Consider the following 22,890-nt stretch of genomic DNA (forward strand, 5'->3'; position numbering starts at 1 on the left):
TTTTAAATGATGTAATCCAGTAACAATCATTTGAGTACCTTCACAATCTTAAATTTTAACTAAGCTTCTATGCCTCTCTCCTGTTGATCTGACTTTATCTGTATGCTAGACCCACTGATACATTTACATAACTATAAAAATTTACAAATACTTTAAATCAATGACCCTCATCTGCCCTCTGTCTCTAATACAGGCTGTGTTTGATATTATTTGTAAGGGCATCTCTTTAAATTTAAAAGTTAAATACTGAAGTGTTCATCTTGCACATACTTTCAATGACTTCTCTAATTGTAAAAGCTAGTACAGAATATGCTTCAAGAAATTTGAGAATATGGAAATTTGAGATTATGATTGTAATTTTAACATGTGCCATCTGGTCTGCTGAATTTTGTGAGCTCTCATGCTCAGTGTTGAGAGCACTATCATCCCAAACCTCCAATGAGATGTCATTGTTTAAGATGAAGTAAAAATCAAGAGCAATAAGAATATGAAATCATTGCTGATATATGCACAGCTCTTCCAGAAAAGAGATGCCTCATAGCCAGCTGAGCACTTATAATGTTCTAGTTCTACCCTTTCCCACTTCCTGCCAGCTCAAGGGAATCTGCCAAAATTACAACAAACTCTTCTCTAGGGATTACTGCTACAAAATACACATTATTGTTAATAAATGATGCCACAGTAGCCTAGTCTTGGTCAAAGCTTCAGGAAATAAAACAGCCTATAGGAATCATAAATGGTTAAGAAAACTCAAAAAATTAATCAAGAGACGCAACAGTTCACTGTAGTTGTTTTATATTTTCAAGATTAGCCCCTGTTGGGTTCTATTATTTATAAGCACATAGTGTACTTCTATAGACTGTCTTTTAATTCTGTTGGTGTTTTCTTTGTTTTTTGTATTGTTTGGTTCTTATTTTGGTGTAATCTTGCTTATCTGTTTTGTTGTTGTTGTTCTTACATTTTGGTATCATGTCTTTCAAATCATCATTAAAAACAGTGTGATTGGGGCTAGAAAAATGACTCTCTGTTTAAGAGTACTGACTCTTCTTCCAAAGGACCTGGTTTGAATCCCAGCACCCTTATGACATCACAACAGTATGTAACTCCAGTCCCAGGAGGTCCAATACCTTCTTCTCATCTTTATGGGCACTGCACACATATAGTATACAGACACACGTGCAGACAAAGCACCGCTACACAGAAAATAAAGATCAAAGAAAACGTTAAATGAAGAGGAACAGCAGGTGCCAATTGAGGTTCTCAGTGTTGCCCACCAGGAGGCAACTCTCTGATGGGTCATTCTCCTTTATGCAAGGCCACAGGACTGCAGACCCCAGAATGTCTTTTAGTTCTGCTATGCCTTTTCATGCGTGCTAATTCAATATTCCTCTGGTATCTAGCATGGTGTGAGTGGTAGTGGGGAGATCTCCACTGCCTGTAATGTAGTGTGTTTATCTCTTGGAAACATCTTGTTCTTCTGGGCATTTTTACCTGTGGATTGTCTAGAAGACGAACCCTTCCTAAGCTGCACTATCTAAATGTATAATGATAATAATAATAATGATAGTTTATACAGAGCTTTGGTGAATAAAACTAAATACAAGGATATGTTTCACAGCCAGGGCCTGTGAATTTCACCTAATGAGCTGCACAGATTGTAGCTCTAATGATTGAGAAAAAAACAATTGAATCCCAGTAGCCCAGCTAGTTTAAATTCTTTAACCTAAATGTTGGGTGATGTGTTCACAGGTTTCAGGGTGCACCACAGCTTAAACAAAGTTTTGAAAATAATGAAGTTAGACTAAGATGTTTTTGCTAAATAATTCTGAGATGAACACACCAAGAAGATCATTTAAATTTTTAAAAAAGCACATAGTTAAATGTGGAACTTGTTAAGGTCAGAAAACAAGAAGAAAGCCTGCCTAATTATCATTGGCTAACACACCTGTTTTGCTAGGATTGGTTGATGATCAAAGGAGATGATTAATTCCTAATCCCTTATACCCATTTCTGCCCTCAATCTTCTGATATAAAAAAACTACTAATGAGTAGGTATGTACCCTAAAGATTTAAAGTAGAGCTGACTGATCCTTTTGCATATGCAAAAGTTTAGATTTGTAATTCCTTTAAGATTCCTTGTGAGATTATCTTTCAAGATAAATAATAAAGTAATTGGCTCTTTCTTTGTAAATGCAAAATGTAGCCAGCCAGTAAAATACCTGACTGAGAAGAATATCTTGCTTGCCCACACAGTTAATGTATAACAAATTGCTTGGGTATGAATGGATGTGGGTTCTTGGAATAATTTGTTTTCACTTGTAGTACATAAAATGTTTAATCATGTAAGGCATATGGAAAACATGCTGGTTTTGCTATTTGTTTAGTATTCATTGCAATCATTCTCTTGAACAATAGGCTGTAACTACATTATAATTCCTATATTGCCTGAAAACTTGGTTGGGATATATAAGCTGTATTTCAGTAGAAAGAACAAAGAGAAAGAAAGAACATGAGAAGAACAGAGAATAAAGAAGGAAGCCACCAAGAGAGTGCGTGTATGTTTTTTCCCTTGCTCCCTCAGATGGAAAAGTCTAGCTTATGCTGACTGTGTGGATTCCTTTCAAGGCCCTGTGTTGCTGGAGGTTGACCTCCCAGGTAGCAGTAGAAGACCTCCATGTAAATTTACCTCCATGTTTTCTTACAAAACTTTTAAAATATTAGGTACTATATTTATATAATCCACTTAGAGTTGACTTTTGTTTGTGCTATAAATCAAATGCATATTAACTTATTTCTGTGTGACGATTCACCTTTTTCAATGCCATCTGTTGAAAAGTCTATCTTTTGCACATTTCATATCCTTGGTACGCATGTTGAATATTTGCTGTCAGTGAATATCTGTGTAATTCTGGGTTCCATGATCCATTATAGTGGCTTACATACCTAATTTTGTTCTAGTACAGTAGTCTTTTACCTTTTATAACTTGGTATTCAAAGAACATTTTCTCTGTTTAGAGGTAACAAATATATAACTCCTCCTTATTTGACACCTATGACAAACCAGAATCTGACTTAGGGAACTGAGAGTGTATTGGGCTTGCTTGTAGAGGAAGAACCTACTACTATGGTTCTGATAAATGAATATAGTATTAAATTTACTGCTAGTGACATCATAATAACCATAGTAAATTGATAAATTCTCAACAGAGAAACTTCTTTCTGCAACAGATAGTGAAGAACACGGAGACCCATAACTGATCAAGGTGTAGATAATAGGAGACTGCTGGATGTTTATTCTTCAACAGAAAATCTGTATCACCTACCATTCTTCCAAGGCTCAGAGACCATTGTGGAAGACAGGGAGGAAAGACTGTAAGAGCCAGAGGCATTGGGTGACAAGGGAACTATTTCTGTAAACCACGTGACAAGTGCACATTGAGGTCACAGCAGTTGAGATAGCAGCAGTCTCAGGAGAGACAAAAGTCAACAAGGAGAGGTGATGTTGTCATAAATTCCAGCTAAGGAGCTGTTTATAATTGTTATCTCTTTTGAGCACTACTTTGCTTTAATGGTAGGCTGAAGATGAATGCCCCAATGGTATAGAAGACTGGGTGACTGTCTAGGCAGTGAGATGAGTCTGTCAACTCTAGATTTTTGGAAGTTGCTTACAATGCATTTCCTGCTAACTTAGATAATATTCTCTCTTTCTGAAGTCTTTGATGGAGTTGAAGAATTGATAGTTATAACTATAGTTTTTCTTAGTTATGATAAAAGATAAGGTAGATATTACAACTGGAATTATTGCTTGATTGCTGTTTTATGTAATTTTACTATGTTAAAGTTAAAACCTTCCTTTTTATTTAAACAGAAAAGGGGACCATGGACGTCAAAGAAGACTCCAGGGGCCAAATGAACTTTGGAGGAGGTCCCGTCCAGAAAATGAACCCATTCTTCCTCTTGGACATCCTGTCTTTGCTCAGAACCAGGGCGGTCAGCATCTTTGGGGCTGAGTCTACATCAGCTCCAGGCTGCTGCACGACTTGGCAAAGACACGTTCCCCATCCCCCGGGTTACCACTGTTGTGTCTCTAATTCTGCCTCTCTCCACTGTACACTCGCGGCTCCATTCCTCCATCTTTCCACTTCTCCACTGACTATTCGTTTGTCATGGTAGCATTGGACACTGCAGTGTGCCACATACATATTTTTGTTTTTTGCAGAAACAGCTTTACACGCAAATGTTCATTGCAATGAATTGTTCTGGTTGAAGGCTTCTGGTTTCTGAAGCACCACAAATACTGGAGCAGTGACAAGACTTGTCTCAGTTACCCTGCTGTTGCCCAGAGTCAGGGTGGTGTTGTGGTTAGGCATGGTGTCCTGGAGCAGCTTATGTGACTGCCACTCACACACACACACACACCAACTCTCCATGTCTGCTCCCTGAGCCTTGCCGGCTCTACCTTTGTGCTTGTAGCCTGTGAACAGTACTGCTGCTCCACACTTTTCATTTCCCGGCAGGGCAAGTGGCATGGGTACAGCCACAGTGACTCCATGCTGAGTGCCGGCTGGAGGCCTAGGCACACCTCGGACAGGTCAGGCCCTATTCAGTGGTGACATGTTTCCATGGGCTCTCCAGGGTGCTGCACACCACCCTGCCCTCAATGCTGTCTGCGTTATAGCTCACCCTGGCACTGGTGTTTCCATATCGCTTCTGGGATCACTTTTGTTTGTTTTATCAGCCATATGGAATTTCTACGTTCAATTTTTTGTTTTTATGTAATATATACATTTTAAATGGTTACAAGGTAGCAGATTCCCATACGTTTATCATACTCTCGTCATTTGATTAACTCCATTGATGTCTCTCATGTCTCCTACTGTTCACTTCCTTTTCTAGTAAAACCTTTCAATTTCCATTGTTCTCAAAGATCAATATCTAGGTACCCACCATTACTACAATTTAGTTTGGAAATCTTTTTAAAATACATGAAATTTTTTAAAAAGTTAATTAAAATTATGAAGTATGCTTCACTGCTGAAGTGTATGTCCCAACACAGCTTAGTGGTCAAGAGTACTTGTTGCTCTTGAGAGGACCTGAGTTCAATTCCCAGCACCCACATAGTAGCTCACAACCATCTGTTCCAACTCCAGTTCCAGGGGAATCAATACCTTCTTCTGACTTCCCTGGGCATGTGGTATATATATATGCAGGTAGAACAGTCATACATATAAAATAAATTAATCTTTTAAAAATTTTAAAAATATATAAGATATACTAAATAATAACTATTCTATAAAGGACTTATAAAATTTTGGAATATGTATGTTCATAACTACATGAAAAATCAGCATTACTATCGATTCTTCGTGAGTAACCAAAGCTCAATGACCAGTGGTAGATAACACAATAATATAATTTTAAAAGCAAGAAGACAAGAGAGAAAGATGGTTTGGAGTTGGGGGACTGGATCTGAGAAGAGTCTGGGGAGTGGAAATTATGATCAGACTATATTGTATAAGATGTATTTTCAGTTAAAAAATGAAAACAGAAACTAATAAAAGGTTGTGAGCCATTCCCCAAGGAAGAGCACACCAATTGCTTATCCAATACCAAATGGACATTTCTGAAAACATACAGACAGATAGCACTATACATACATACTGAAGAGGTTTTACTTATGTATTTAGGAATATATAAATGTATATTTCCATATACATATGTATATAACAACAATTAATGAAGAGAAGGCCATAAATTTGAAAGAGGGCAAGCAGGGCTGGGTTTGGGAGGTCAAAGAGGCTAGGGGAAGTGATATATTATAATCTCAAAAAACAAAAAAAAATTAATTAAATAAAAATCAAGCAAAACAAACAACCAAAAACCCCTATTCATGATCTATTTTAATGTTTTGGATGGCATTTGCTAAATTCTTATACAATAATATTGGTCCTTAAAAATATCTAACATTGGCATGACAGTATAATCATGGCCTCCTCAAGGAAAATAGTGTTAATATTATGTTTGATACATAAATTATAACATTAATTCATTAGCATTGAGCAACTGGATGAGCATAGAAAAAAGATATGAAGTATACACTATATTAATGTAATCAAAATTCATAAAGGTAGGCAGATTTCAAGCTACATAAGAAATCGGCATGATGTTTTTCTTTATTAGTAGGCTTCTTCTCACTGGACACTGACCCCAAGCTTCTTTCCCCAGTTTTGATACTAATGTTATTATGTTTGCTATTCCCTTGTGCTTTGTATACATTCCTCTGCTGGCAATTTTGAGTTGCTCCCTTGAGCCAATTGCAGAGTGAATGGGTAAAACTTTCGTTCCATGTGATATAAAATATATTAACACACCAGGATTATTTTAAAACATCTCCTGGTTCTATTTCCACCTAGGGGAGGGAATAGTTGGTGATGTTTCCACTATTCAAGCAGTTCTGAGAAGCTGGTGAAAATCAGAGGTAATGGGGAAATATTTTTTAAAAAAGTGCAAATCTCTCAGAATCAAACATCTATCCAGAGCTCAACTTTTCAAACTTAAGATGTAATGCAGTTTTATTTTGAAATGTGGCATGATTGCTTATATCAATTTATATATTTTCTGTTGATTAAAATTCATATCTCCACAGTTTTATTCCATATTTTATAGACTATTTAGTGTTATTTTGAAGAAATATTCTTTAATTGTATGTAATCTATTGATATTTGACATTTGCTAATTGTATAAATTAATGGAAATTACCAAATCTGAACCCTAACGCTTCATTTCAGAATAAGAATAAAAATTTTAGAAATAAGTTAGAGTAATTACATGAGATAAAATATACAAGTTTCTAATCACTGAAGTGAATAATGTCTTTAATAAACCATTACTACTAATAATATACTGTCAAAATTAAGAATTAATTTCAACTGAAAGGAAAATGAGTAAGACAATCTTCCCCAGAGCCTAGTTACTGCAGAATTTTTGGAACACAATTATTTATAAAATCTCAATTTTCAAAAGCATTCTTGAAATTTCAACTCTATTCTAAACAGAGGAATTTTATTTTAAAGAAATTACCTCATTTAATGTTATAAATAAATTAAGTGGTCCACTTGAATTAAAAAAATAATAATAATCTCTTTTAAGAAAAAGCCACATAATGCTTACTAACTTCATAAAATCTTAAATCAGAAACCAATAGTGTTTTATGATGTTATCTTAAAATTAATTTTTTCAATTTTCTTCTGTGTTTTCATTGTATATGCCTAGGTAATGAACTAAGAGTGTGAGGTTAGGTACTTCTTCCGAATTCTCTATTTGGAAAAAAATTTAAATGAAGTGTACCTAAGGAAATACAAAATCTATTGATGTATAACTGAATAAACCTGCATGAAGTTTTATTGCTTTTCTAACATTTCTTTTTTCTTTTTTCTTTTTTTTTTTTTTTTTTTTTTTTTTGGTTTTTTGAGACAGGGTTTCTCTGTGGTTTTGGAGCCTGTCCTGGAACTAGCTCTTGTAGACCAGGCTAGTCTCGAACTCACAGAGATCCGCCTGCCTCTGCCTCCCGAGTGCTGGGATTAAAGGCGTGCGCCACCACTGCCCGGCCTTTTCTAACATTTCTGCGAAATTCCACCTTTCCAGTCCCTTTTGCTTCTCTACCAACATTATTATTAATGGATCAGAGTTTCTTTTTTCATTTTCAAAAACACATAGATATTAGTGCTAGTACTTTTGAAGTTATTGTGACCTGATAATCTCCTTTCCTTTGGTTTTCTCACATATATATGAATTTTAATACTGAAAATTGATACTGTCCATTATTATTGAAATTAATTAATGTATTCAATTCATATTTCCCTGGAAAGAATAACAAAAATAACTATGAAAATAGTAAAAAAAGAATTTAGTAAAAATAACTCTAGTCACTCAGTGAGTTCTCATTAGGAGTTGGCTAAATCCAAATGAAAAAAATTTCTCAAAAGAATCTAGACCCTGCATTGAGAAAACTGACATAAGAATATCTTTTTGTTGATTTACTTAGGTATTTAAGTCTTTTGTGCATATTTTGATCATATTCTTTTCCTACCCCAATCATCCTAGATATTCTCTATATCCCTATACATTCTTCATATAGGAGAGTATTTTTTATACAATTTGAAATTTGAAGCTAAGCGGGATATTACCCACACCCTTCCCTATCTTTCATTCACCAAAATTATAAACAACTCTTCAAATTTTGAATGTGTAGAGAATGAAGACAATGTGATCAATCAAACATGTTTGGAGATGTTCCCTGTAATTTTTCTAATGACTTCTATTTAATGAGGTTCAATTGAGAAAATAAAATTAATAAATGTAGGGAAAGCTGAGAAAAAAATATCCTTTCAAAGTTAGTGTATCTTGGAGAAAAATGATCATCCAGGGCATCATGAAATATTACTAATTATTCAAATACACAAACTAAATTACAATTAGTCGGTCTTCCTAATGTGTCTCTCAAAAGAGCATCCTTTAAGCTTTCAACTCTACTACATCCTTCATCACAGTTTTCTCCCCAAGAGTATTATATAAATTGCCCATACTTTACCTAGTTTATTTAGGTCATTGTTGTCATTTATTTTACTTTAGAGACTTGGGAAGGTCACAATTTGAAGATATGCTCAAAATGAAACCGCTAAGATGAATTATAGTCATGATACTGAACAAATATTAACGTTAATTTTTATTTTGAATTGTTCAAGGAATTCACCTCAGATTCTTCAGAAGGCAAGTAAGAAGTAAATTAGATGAAATGGTGGAAGAAAATGAGATGTTAATAACCTAACCCTGGGCTAGAGAGATGACTCAGCAGATTAGAGCACTGGCTGCTCTTCCAGAGACCATGAATTCAGTTCCCAGCAGTCACAGAGAACCTCACAACCATTTATAATGGGATCTAATACCCTCTCTGACATGCAGGCATACATGCAAACAGAACACTCAAATACATGCATGCATACGTTCAAACATACACACACACATCTTTAAAAAATAAATAAATTTAACCCATTTAACATTTTGAATTTAAAGAGATGGATTAGCAGTTTAGAAATAATCTTTATTCTCAAGTAAAATACATCCTTAAAACATTATAATGGTTTAGGAATCTATGAATTTTTAAAATTTATATCACAACCATTTAGGTGACAAATGAATATAAACCACTGAGTTTTCATAAATGTTTTCACATAGAAATACATTAAAACAGTTGTAGAACTAAATATTTGATCACCTGCTTAAAACAAGTCATATTGTGGTTTCCTTAAGCGTGATTTTCTGGCCTTTGAAAGCTGGTACAGAAATGTTGATGGGGAAGGAGATTAGCATTTAGAGACACCTACTAAGACATTTATTTACAGTCCTGCCCATATCCCTTCACAGCTCTAACCCATCAAGGGAAAGTGAACAGTTACATTGTTACCCGTAAAATGTTAAAATCAAAGCACATATAAGAAGAAAAGTAGATACAACTTTAAAAGAAAATAAAATACAATACATAGATGGATTTTTCATTTCCCAAATGCTACTAATCCAATAATGTGTATTTACTTATTTTTAATCCTAAAAGTACATTTATTCATCAACAATGATACATTCCAGGATTATGGCATAGAGTGGCAAGAGTGAGTTTCTTAGTGTTTTCTTTTTTTTTTTTTTTTTTTTTTTTTTGGTTTTTCGAGACAGGGTTTCTCTGTGGTTTTGGAGCCTGTCCTGGAACTAGCTCTTGTAGACCAGGCTGGTCTCGAACTCACAGAGATCCGCCTGCCTCTGCCCGGCTTCTTAGTGTTTTCAAATGTCAGCATGTTACTCTTAGAGTTTTAAGAAGAGTAAATCATAAATCAGAAATTTCAGTATTGCGGTGGTGGCGCACGCCTTTAATCCCAGCACTCGGGAGGCAGAGGCAGTCGGATCTCTGGGAGTTCGAGACCAGCCTGGTCTACAGAGCTAGTTCCAGGACAGGCTCCAAAGCCACAGAGAAACCCTGTCTCGAAAAACCAAAAAAAAAAAAAAAAAAAAAAAAAAAAAAAGATTATTTTAAATATACTCGAACAGTGTTCACACTCTGTGATTTAAATAATTAAAATTTATGTGTAAAGAATAAAACACACTTTTTAGTAGGACTCACTAAGAACTCCAGAATATGGAGACTCAAACAATAAAAACCATTATACAAAAGTCAGCTCTTCCAGTGACATAATAGCCCTTAAAGACTCACATGTGGACAGTGCCTAATTATAGAGTTCTAAGTATGTGGCTATAGCTAGAGATTGCAATCAGATTTTGACTATTTGATGATATAAGCTAAAGGTTTAATAAGTGAAATATCATTTTAATGAAAATTAGACTCAGATCCACTAAAATAATACTACTAAAGTAAATCAAATTTAAGTTTGTTTAAATATATGTTCATATTATATATTCCTTTATATATATATCTCGTTTGATAATTTTTCAACCTAGAAAATTTAGAACTTGTGCTTACACATATCTCATATAGTAAATAACTGAGAAAACTCACCTTATAATGCAAAGATAAAAACCTAAGTAATACACAGGCTACACAGTATAGCATGAAGAAGACAATGGTGTCAACAAGTGATTAAATAAAAGTCAGTGTTAACTGGGTAAACCCTTCCTTTAAGGTAAAATTGTACTAAGCACAAAACACATTAAACTAGCTTTGAAAATAAAAACTTGTCCTTTTGTAAATGTACCAAGTAATGTGGACGGTGATGAAAACGGTAGCATAGTCTAAGAGGAAGTATATTCATTTGTACAAATAAATACAAGGTTTTATGTATGTGAACAGAAAATATTGCTTCTAAAGCCAGAGAAATAAAGAAAGGAGTGAAAAAACCAGTGATTTGGGTGTCATTGCAATGTGCTACCCATAGTCACAATCATTAAGGTGTACATATAATTTTTAAATGTTTCACATATATCAGCACTTTTAACTTAAAGTTGTCTATTGAAGAAACTCCATATTTATAAGAAGATGAATTGGAGCAATGAGGGTTAACTGGTTTTCAGGCTAGTAAGTGGTTCAGATTCAATACAAGGTAACCTTAACCTTTCCTGGATGGATATCAGTTGCAAGATCATCCCACTTTCTACAAATGGTAAAAACCTCTTTCTGATATCATTGATTGGACATATACCTTAGAACGAGGCCACTGGGTTACATATTAAATCTAGAGGTCTTACATGGGGAACCTCCATTCTGTTCGCATACTAGTTGTACTAAGACACCATACTACTAAAAGGTTTTAGAGTACTTTTCTCTCCACATCCTCAACAGAATGTTTTTCATAATTTCCATTCTCACTGAGATGACAGTGTATTGCATCACAGTTTGATACAAAACTGCTTTTCAAACTATCTTGAAGATGAGTTGTTCTCTGATAAAAAAAAAAAGGTAATTAAAGAATCATTAGTATTGAATATTTTACATAGCTCTTCTTTGTTTTCTGTTTTTTGTTTTTCAAGACAGGGTTTTTCTGTAGCTTTGGAACCTGTCCTGAAACTAGCTCTTGTAGACCAGGCAAAGATCTGCCTGCCTCCACCTGCTGAGTGCTGGGATTAAAGGCAAGAACCACCACCACCCGGCTCTTAAATTGCTCTTACAGGTGGAAACAGCATACTAATTCAACAAAAAGCCCCTTGTTTTGATGTTTACTAATCCTCAATTCTTGATTTTTTTTTTCTGGTTTTGCCTTTATATTTGGTGGGAAAAAAAATGAAGTAACTGGAGAATGAGAAACCATACAGAAACCACAGAGTTTATTCTTCTGGGGTTATCAGATGACCCTAAGATCCAGGCTGTGATCTTCGCCTTTCTCTTCATCACCTACACACTTAGCATCACAGGGAACTTGACCATCATCACGCTCACCCTGCTGGATTCCCAGCTCCAGACCCCCATGTATTTCTTCCTCAGGAATTTCTCTATATTGGAAGTGTCCTTCACAACCGTCACTATACCCAAGTTCTTGGGCAGCATAATCTCAGGGGACAAAACCATTTCCTTCAACAACTGCATAGCTCAGTTATTTTTTTTCATCCTTTTGGGAGTCACCGAATTTTACCTTCTGGCTGCCATGTCCTATGATCGTTACGTTGCCATCTGCAAGCCCCTGCATTACCTGACCATCATGAGTCAGAAAGTCTGCACAATGCTTGTCTTTGTCTGCTGGCTGGTTTCTTTCTTAATCATCTTTCCTGCACTCATGTTGGTCATACAACTTGATTACTGTGGGTCCAATATCATTGACCACTATACCTGTGATTATTTCCCTCTGCTGCAACTTTCCTGTTCAGATACAAAATTCCTGGAGAAGATGGGTTTTTTTTGTGCTGTCTTTACCCTAATGTTCACTTTGACATTAATATTTCTGTCCTACACGTATATCATCAGAACCATTGTGAAGATTCCTTCTGCTAGTCAGAGGACCAAGGCCTTTTCCACATGTTCTTCCCACATGATTGTCATATCCATCTCTTATGGAAGCTGCATTTTTATGTACATTAAGCCCTCGGCATCAGACAGAGCATCTTTGACCAAGGGAGTTGCTGTGTTAAATACCTCAGTAGCCCCCATGCTAAACCCCTTCATTTATAGCCTGAGGAATCAGCAAGTCAAGCAAGCCTTTATGAACATGGCAAAGAAGATGGTGTTTTTCACAAGTACATGAAATGATGTGACCTGTGAGTGAGGGGCATACTGAAGGCCAATTCAAATAATAAAATAAAAGATATCAGTGGCCTACTTATATCAATATTACCCTCAGTCCTTTTTTATTCTTTTTTCTAACAGTTTATTGAACTATTCATTTAATTTTCACTGAACCTTGAAATTGTTTTCCTCAGAATTTCTAACATTTTTCTCTTCTAATATTGGATTACAGTTATTTTTTAAATTTTATTAATTTTACAGGTATTATTACAGTACCAGTTATACTCATAAAAATATTGTTCCAGAAATGGGAGAGATATTTATAAACATTTGTATATATATATTTTTTACTAAACATTAAAAATGACACTTTGTGGTTCCTAAAACTTTTGATTTTGAGATTTTAAAATTATCGCATAATTTCTTCCTTTCATTTCCTGCCACCAAACTCAACCATATACTACACTTTGCTCTCTTTCAAATTAATGTCCTCTTTTTATAATATATGCAGATACACCTAAACACGTAAGAACAACCTGCTTAAAGTGTACAATGTCACTTGTATTTTCAAGGATGACCATTTCGTATTGGATAATCAATTGTTGAGTGCTAACACTTTTCATAGACATTCCAGACTCACCTTGCCTTTGAGAAAGAGGCTTAAGTACCATATCAATGAGTGAGATGTAAGATTTTCCTATGTATTAGCCTAGAGTGTTAACCGATGCTCACTCTCATAAGCCATACCTCAGTGATTGGTTTATGGATAAGACAGCAGGGACCATTACTAGTTTCAACTTTAGGTATATGTGCTAAATAAATATTTACATTTTCAAATTCCCTAGGCACTCAACATACAAATAAATTAGCAACATTTTTATTAGCCTCATTTTCCCTAAGTGTAACTGATATATATGAACAAATAGATAAAAAAAAACTGTAAACAATAGCACACAACACACATGCAAAAATAGTGAAGAAATGACTACTATATAAAGGAGACAAATTGCTTTCACAGATTCTATTAAGAAATAGATAAAACCAGACTCTGAACACGGCGGACAATGAGGGCTGATGAGAAGCCAAGGACAATGGCACTGGGTTTTGATCCTACTTCATGTCTGGCTTTGTGGAAGCCTAGGCAGTTTGGATGCTCACCTTCCTAGACCTAGATGGAGGGGGGAGGACCTTGGACTTTCCACAGTGCAGGGAACCCTGACTGCTCTTGGGACTGGAGAGGGAGGGGGAAAGGAGTGGGGGGAGGGGGAGAGAAATGGGAGGCTGGGAGGAGGCAGAAATTTTTTTTCAATAAAAAAATAGAATATTAGTAAACAAATGTCTAAAACATTCTTATATATGTATGTATGCCTTGGTCAAACTGCTAGAATTTGAGAGGATATATATATATATATAGGTATATGGGTATAAGTTCAAAAAGTTTGAGCTGTGGTATATATTTAACTTATAACATTCTTAAACAATACCATTTAAAGCTATAACTTATGTAGATAAATATTCAGGAGCCAAAGTGGTTAAGAGTAGAGTGCTTCCAGACGACCTGGGTTTGGTTCCCAGGACCAATGTCAGGTGACTCACAGTCACATGTAACCTTGTTCCAAAGGTATGGCACCCTGAACTCATGCACACATACCCACAAAGACACACACACACACACACACGCATTTAAAAATAATAAAAATATATCTTTAAAATCTTCAAAACATACATATGGTGATTGTTGCAATTTTAACTAACATAACATAACAGAACTCCCATTTTATATATATATATATATAATACAACAATAAATTTATATATAATATAATAATAATCACTTTATTATTTATTGTTGCAATTTTAACATAACTAACATTTTCATATACTGAATGGTCGGTTTCCTGATGGAGTTGTTATCAAGGACTGATTGGATCTTGAGGAAATATTCAGAAAAATGGTTGGATATAGGGAAGGTTTCAGGATTATATAAATAATTTACCAAGGCTGAATATGGACCACGGATCATGGGGTCCCTTTGCAGGTTCTTTATCTTATATTGAAAAGATTTTTTAAAGGACTCAAAAATGAGGACTTGGAAAAGAAGAGCAGAGCAGGGATGTGGAATTCCCCTCTCTATGCTGTGAATATCATTGGTTAATAAAGAAACTGCTCTGAGCCAATAGCAAAGCAGGGCAGAAAGGAACTGAATGCTGGGAGAAGAAGATGGAGACAAGAGACGCTATGTAGCTGCCAGGGGAGAAAGATGCAAGCTACCAGCTGGAACCTTGCCGGTAGGCCACTAGCCTTATGATAATAAATAAAAATAATGGTAATGGGTGAAATTAAGATGGACGAGTTAGCCAATAAGAAGCTAGAGCTGATGGGCCACACAGTGATTTAGTTAATATGGCTTCTTTGTGATTATTTTGGGGCTGAGCAGCCAGGAACAAACAAGCAGCTCTCCTACTACAGAGCAGGCTGAAAATTTGGCAGCTGCCAAGAGGAGAGAGATGGATCAGATGAAAAGAAATAAAAGGGACAGACAGGCTCAGCAATGAAAATCTCCAGGCTGTTAGGCTGGAAGTTCAAACGGCTGGAATGAGCAGGGCTGGGGCAAGACGACAGCAGACAAGAGCCCTGACAAAGACAGGACCTTAGCTTCAGTTCACTAGAAAGATTCCGAGCTGAGCAAGCAGGTCTCAAGAAAACCACAACTTAAGGATGACCATCAGCAAGGCCCCCCTGAAACGCCCTTCTGCTGGCTCAACTGGTCCTGAATGTTACTCTGCTAGCTCAGCAATGAGCCCCAAACTTCTACAAGCTAAAAATAACTTCCCCTACCCTGCCACAGGAAAGAACCTAACCACTAGGCTTCCCACCAGTCAGCTCTCACCAATCAGCTCCCTGACTAATCTTTCCTCTACCAACCATCCCCAGGTTAATTCCTCTTTTTTGAAATTCCTCTGCATAAAAGGAGCTTGTAGACTTCTCTGGGGGTCACTCTTTTGCCACCCCAATATTGGACTCAATAAAGAGCTATTTTTATTGCATACATGGTTGTTGGTCTTCTTTGGGGGCTTTTCTTGGGTCCTAACAGAGGTGAGGGATCTTCAGGGAGAATGAGAATGCCCAGAGTAAAGGTGAGAGCAAGAAGGAATTGAGCAGGACCAGAAAAAAATGATAAATATAGGAAAAAGAAAAATAGACACTTTCATGGATGTCAGAACTCAGAAAAGTGAGCAAACTAAGCCACGAGAACCTGAGAGCAGCTATATCAAGAGAGGAGCTTGTTAGGTGTGTCTCGTTAAAGGGACGGTGATACACACCATCTTTTGATGTGGGAGACAAAGGTTATTGGTGTTTACTAACAGGGCAGGACTCTGGTGGGTGCTTATATTCTCCACAGCATTCACCCAGAAAGCCCAAGTTGGCACATTGGCTGGGTATTATCCTCCCTCCAGTACTCAAGTACCATCCACTTTATTCACACTGCCCTGCACCTGACCTCCACAAGGGGAAAGCCTTTCAAGATGAAACTACACGTGTCAACACCCTCAACTTGCTTTGTTACGTTGTAGTAAGTAGCATTCTGAGGAACAGCATCTGCAGTGGGGATGCAGGAAGTCAACATCTTTCTTAACACTTGCCTGCATAGTTTCCAACATACATGGGTGGGGTCAGAGTCCGATATGTTTTTCAGATGTTCCAGACTTGGCCAACTACCTAAATCATGCACATCATGGGCAGGTACATAAAATTGTTCCTTCAAGTCTATTCTATATATATATATATATATATATATATATATATATATATATATATAATTTTCCATTCATTTCTTTATCAATTTTTATATATTCTCAATCTCACTGTTTCATACACTCTATGATGTAGGAACATCATCTTATGCAAGGTATGGCAGATCACACCTGTAATCCTAACACTGAATGATAAAGAACTCTATTTTTATCACCTGACCACAAATTTGAAGCAACCCTGGTTTACATGAGAAACTCTAGGCTAGTCTGATTTACAGAATAAGACTACATAAAGGAAGGAAGGAAGGAAGGAAGGAAGGAAGGAAGGAAGGAAGGAGGGAGGGAGGGAGGGAGGGAGGGAGGGAGGGAGGGAGGGAGGGAAAGAGAGAGTAGACAGAGAGAGAAGGGAGGAAAGGAAGAAAGGAAGGAAGGAAGGAAGGAAGGAAGGAAGGAAGGAAGGAAGAAAGAAAGAAAGAAAGAAAGAAAGAAAGAAAGAAAGAAAGAAAGAAAGAGAAAATGTGGGATTTCCCTTTGTATGCTGTGATTAATAAGGAAACTATTTTGGACCTATAGCAAAGCAGAATTTCTCTAGGTGAGGAAAAATAAACTGAAGGCTGGGAGAACGAAGGCGGAGTCAGAGAGAAGCCATAAAGCCACTGGAGACAGACGCCAGACGGAACTTTACTTGGTAAGCCACAGCCACGTGGTGATACAAAGATTAATAGAAATGGGTTAGTTTAGGATATGAGTTAGCCAGAAATACACTTAAGCTATTGGCCAAACAGTATTGCAAATAATATGGTTTCTGTATGATTATCTCAGGAGTCTGGGCAGCTGGTGTTGTGCCCAAGTTGAGACCCCCAGAGAGACCACTGGAATCCAGTCAAGTCCAGAATGCAAAAGCAAGGTTTATTCTTTCCAGCTAGCTGGGAGTTCTCAACTACATGCCAATGCAGTGCAGTAGGAAGATCTCCTGTTCATCAGTTGGGGTTGACATATAGAGGCAAAAACCATAAGTCAGGTTTACTCAGGGTCAAGGGAGTTGGTTTTGCTAGATACAAGGGGCGGACTACTTCTGCACACCCTCTTTGCCCTGTAAGCAGCTACTTTTGCTTTTGTGCATGCCCCCGCCCTCCCCCGAGCTGTTATATCTGCTTTAGTCTAGACCACAAAGCTAGGTGTCGACAGGTAGCTATGAGCACTTCATGGTTTATACTTTTGCAGAAGTTCCTGTTTTCAACTAGCTCTCAATGCTGCTAAGTTTCTTGAACCCAGTGTCTTAACCAGATCCTGATCAAGCAAAGTTTCTTATAATTTTCCATGCCCTTACATTGGGAAATGAACAAGCATCCTTTCTTACAACAGGAAGGAGAGGGAGGGAAGGATGAAGGTGAAACTTGCTGCTGGCGGCTCAAGAACAGCACTGACTGGTAAAGTGGGCCCTCCTACACCCCTTAGTAATCCAAAAAATGCACCATCAAAAATAGCTACTGGCTAATGTGATACAGAAATTTCTTGGTTGAGATTCCTTCTTTTCAATATTGAGTTGATAAAAACTAACCTGTACGGGGTATTTATTAGGTTGCTTTGATTTGGTTTTTGGCTTTTGATACATGGTCTCTCTACCTAACCCTGGTTGTCTTGGAACTTGCTATATAAACCAGGCTGGTCTCAAACTAACTGCCTCTTCCTCCCAAGTGTTGAGATTAAAGGCCTGAGCCATAATACCTGGCTGTTTTGAGACAAGTACTCGTTTAGCTCAGGTTTACCTGGAACTTGCTACATACCTGAGATAATGAGTATATGCCATGATGTCAAAAAATGTATTTAAGGATTTCATTTTTTCTATCATATTTTCATTGATTATTTGGGAATTTCACATTATTACTTTATAAATAATACCAATCAAAATTTCCAGTTTCTCCCCTCCTCCCACTTCCCTCCTTCTCTCCCACATACCCTCCCCCACTCCCTCCAGTCCTGAGAGAGGGCAAGGTACCCTACCCTGTGGGAAGTTCAAGGCCCTCCCACCTACATCCAGGCTTAGAAAGGTATGTTTCCAAATAGAATAGGCTCTGAAAAAGCCAGTACAAACAGTAGAGACAAATCCCAGTGCCATTATCGTTGACTTCTCAGTCTGCCCCAATTGTCAGCCATATTCAGAGGGTCCAGTTTGATCCCATGCTCATTCAGTCCCAGCCCAGCTGGATTTGGTGAGCTCCCATTAGCTCAGGCACATTGTCTCAGTGGGTGGACCAACCCCTCGTGGTCCTGACTTCCTTGCTCATATTCTTCCTCTGGACCTTGGGAGCTCAATCCAATGCTCCAATGTGGGTCTATCTCTATCTCCATCTCTCACCAGGCAAAGGTTTAAAAAGCCCCCATGAGTTGGCATGGTACTGTGAAAGACAGTATGCACTGTTAAGCAAACAGGCCAAGAGGAATCAGAGTTTTTTTTTTGTTTGTTTTTTTACTTATTTATTTATTTTTATTCTTTTTTAATTAAAATTTCCACCTGCTCCCCATTTCCCATTTCCCTCCCCTCCTCCCAAATATTGCCCTCCCCCCACTTCCCTCCCCCTATCCCCACTCCTCTTCTCCTCCCCCCACTCCATTCCCCCTCCCTCTCGATACTGAAGAGCAGTCCAAATTCCCTGCCCTGCGGGAAGACCAAGGTCCTTCTATCTACGTCCAGAAAGGTGAGCGTCCAAACAGGCTAAGCTCCCACAAAGCCAGTTCATGTATTAGGATCGAAACCTAGTGCCATTGTCCTTGGCTTCTCATCAGTCTTCATTGACCGCCATGCTCAGAGAGTCCGGAATCAACCCATGCTTATTCAGTCCCAGACCAGCTGGCCAGGAATCAGAGTTTTTACAGGACATTGACTAACACATTTATCTTAGAGTTAATACATACACAACAGGTAGTATTTTTCCATCTTATGTTATCACTTTTCATATTCACTTGAAATATTCTTTGTTTTCTATGATTTTAAACCAAGAACTGTGCAATTATATTTTCAAAAGATGGGTGCATTAGGGAATGAAATGAAAATCACTAATAAGTTTTCTGGAATTGTAATTAAAAGAAGTAAAAGTCTATGCATAGATGTTTGTTTTTATAAGCAGCACCTCTGTATCATACAATTTGCCAATCCCTTAGGAAATGATGGTGTGAGGTCTAGTTACCCTGAGAATTGTTTGTTCTTATTAAATGTTTTCCTATAGGAAACAGGAGTGTAAATTCTTCATTATTTCAGAGATGATGAATTTCTATATTATGGTGTGTGTAACATTTAGCAAGAATTAAATACTAAATATTAAATGAACTGGATACTGTAGAAATACTGATTTCTGACCATGCATTAAATTAGTCAAAAATGATATCTCTAGGACAACATATAAATAAGCAAATCTGTCAAATATTTTGGATAGAATGAGGAAGAAAGAATGGTCCATCCACACTCTTTGTTCTCCATACAAAAGGACAAACTTGGAAGAAGTTACTTGTTCAACTGAAGAAAGCTCTTGAACTAAAAAGGGTCAGTACTGTCATAACTTCTTTAAAGAGATAATTGTAAATGATTACAAAATACATTTTAAAATTAGGAAATCTTTCAGTTTTATATGGTATCCAAAAGATCCGACAAAACTAAATGAAATTTTATTTATTGGTCTGTGGGTCTTATAATACATAATGTAATTTGTGTTGTTTTCCCTTATAGTATGTGTTATGAATATGTATGTTGCATGTAATTGTTAAAGCAAAACAAATCAATAATTTCGAATGAGGAAAATTTAGTGTAAATATAATATAATTAAACATTTGTATCAATGTTACTAATGGGAAGATTTGTATAACTGAGAATAATTAATGATATGTTGTTTTATAGTATCTACATGCCCTAAAGAACTTTGATGACCATGGAACTATTCTTTACAATAGTTTATGGTTGTATGAGAGATGAATAAACATGAGAATACTGAGTATTTCTTTTCAAGCAAAGTTTGTGGGATACATGAGGTTTTCTTTATTTCACAATGCTTCATCTGCCTAAAATATCCTCTCTCAAATCTTTAGTTCCTTTATGGACTATTTAAATATTCAAATGCTCATATATATCCTTCTACATATTCATGCAAATAACAAAGGGAAGAATTGATTTTCAGTTCTCCTTTGATTCTTTTTGCATTTATTTTTATATTTTTTACTGTTTTCTATAGAAAAATTTATACCTCAAAGGCTAGAAACAATTCTACTAGTATTCACAATGCAGAAAATATTATCTTATATATAATTTTTACCTTAAAGGACTTAAATGATCATATTATGGCTATTTTAAAATCTAATAAAAGTTTTTTAACTAGAGATGATGTCACTAATTCTTTACTTAATAAATGCCTTATAAGTTGACTTTTAATTAGAATTGAATAAAATATTTTAGGAAAGCTTTTATAATATAAAATAATTTTAAAATCCTGACTTCTGAAATCAGCCTAAGTCTCCCCTTTACTTTGAATGGTAGCCACAATACTTTATGTTTGCTCATACTCCTATCATATCATTCTGTGTTTTCTTAGTATGTCCTAAAATATTTACATGTGCTCCTTCTAACTAACTTACCAAGCATTTCATAGCACTAGACCCTACATTGAATCAATACTACAGAAATGAGAAAAATATGGTATGTCACTCTTTATAACAGCATTACCAAACTGTTCATAATGAGAGAAAGTCATGCCTGGGATGTGGAACCGGAAATAACCCAGAAACCTTTAATGAAAAGCAAATAAATTCAACATCCTTTGTTAAGTGGAAATACTTAAACAAGCAGTATTATTGCCATAAAACAAAATCACTCAAGAATCAGTTATGCTAATCTTTGGTTGATTCAATCAAAAGTACCAGTGAACTGCTAATTACTGACATTGACTCAGTTTGTTCCTGTGGATGTGTATATTCATTGACAGATACAGATTGTTGTTTATGTGTCACTTGATTCTACTAAACAGTCTCTAAACTAATCAGAAAATCATCAGCTACTTAATCATGTTATATAGGACATGTGCATTTTTAAAGCTTTAAGCGTATTCTAATTAGTCAAAATAAATATTTAATTTATTTTAAAATTCTCTATGCTTACATGACTATAAAAGTGGTAAAATATATAAAGTTTTAACATTGAAAGGAAATATTCTGTAATGTTAAGGTATTGATCTTACACAGTTGTTTCAAAATGAAAATGAGCCTTGTATTTTTATTTGAAACATTGGCTTTATATTTATAGGTTAAACACTAGTTACTACTATTTCCATACAGATATTTTTCTTTGTTCGAAACTTTCATAAGACAGAAGATGGCAATCAGAAATCCTACAAAAAGGCAGAGTTTATGATAGTAGGTTCAACTGAAGACTCAGTAAGAAATTTCTGTGATTTCATGTCCTCAGTTCATCTCTAGGAACTTAATCCTGACTATCACCACACTCTCCCTCCTAGAATCTACTACAGCCTCATGTATTTACTTCTTTAAGAGTTCTCTTTCTTATAGTCCCAACTTGGAAATTACTATAGCTACTGGGAACACCACCATTTACAAACAATGTATCACGCAAGTGACAATTTACACAAGAGTTTTAACTGAGAAACTTTCAAATACCACACTTGAAAAGTTTATTTAAATAAATTGCTGGAATGACAGGTACAGATGAACAGTAATAAGATTAAAGGACTGTGTTTCACATGACTGACATGCCTCATGTAAAACGGCCAAAAGACTCAATCAAATTTGAGCTAAAGATTCTGAGTCTTATAAGCATATTTTGCTGACTAGCATCATATCCTATCGATACTAACTATAGTCATTTGGGAAGAAAGAACCTCAAATGAGACAACGTTCTCACCAGACTGACCTTTGGGAAATCTACATTGTGTTGTCATGATAGATGGTTGATGTGGAGGGGCATCCTGGAAGCATTCTGAGAAAACTATAAAAAGCAAGTCAGTCAGTAACAGTGCCTCCTTCATGGTCTCTACATCAGTTTCTGCCTCTAGGTGCCTTCCCTGAGTCCTTTTCCTGAAGTCCCCCACTAGTGAACTTATAAGTTATAAGGTGAAGGAAACCCTTTAAAACATTTCCTCCCCATGTTACTTTGGTCACGGTGTTTTATGAAAACAATAATAAGGTTAACTAAGACACATACCACTGAGATGAGTGTCCATGCAATGAACACTAAACTCATTAAGGTGTTTTTGCATGGGTTATAAAGAAAATGGACCTTGTTATGATTACCAAGAAACAAATATTTTTTTCTTATATGTGATGTGTGATATTAGCTATTTGGGGTGCTTTTCCTTTTGATTTTTCCAATCTTTATTTTTTTCCTTTTTATTTTATTATGTTTTCTGTAGCCTTATTAGG

General features: G+C 36.2%; 1 protein-coding gene across 1 annotated transcript; it reads left to right on the plus strand.

The window, feature by feature from the left end:
- The first annotated feature begins 11,795 nt into the window (after positions 1 to 11,795).
- Positions 11,796 to 12,734, plus strand: LOC130866342 (olfactory receptor 6C1). The gene has a single exon (XM_057757701.1). It carries the CDS (start codon positions 11,796 to 11,798, stop codon positions 12,732 to 12,734), a length of 939 nt encoding a protein of 312 aa, XP_057613684.1.
- The last annotated feature ends 10,156 nt before the right edge of the window (positions 12,735 to 22,890 follow it).

Source organism: Chionomys nivalis, chromosome 25, assembly GCF_950005125.1.
Source record: "Chionomys nivalis chromosome 25, mChiNiv1.1, whole genome shotgun sequence".
In the NCBI taxonomy this organism is placed as follows: Eukaryota; Metazoa; Chordata; class Mammalia; order Rodentia; family Cricetidae; genus Chionomys; species Chionomys nivalis.

What these genes read in the sequence shown, in the direction of transcription:
- LOC130866342 (XM_057757701.1), top strand. Translation starts at nt 11,796, where the DNA reads ATGAGAAACCATACAGAAACCACAGAGTTTATTCTTCTGGGGTTATCA.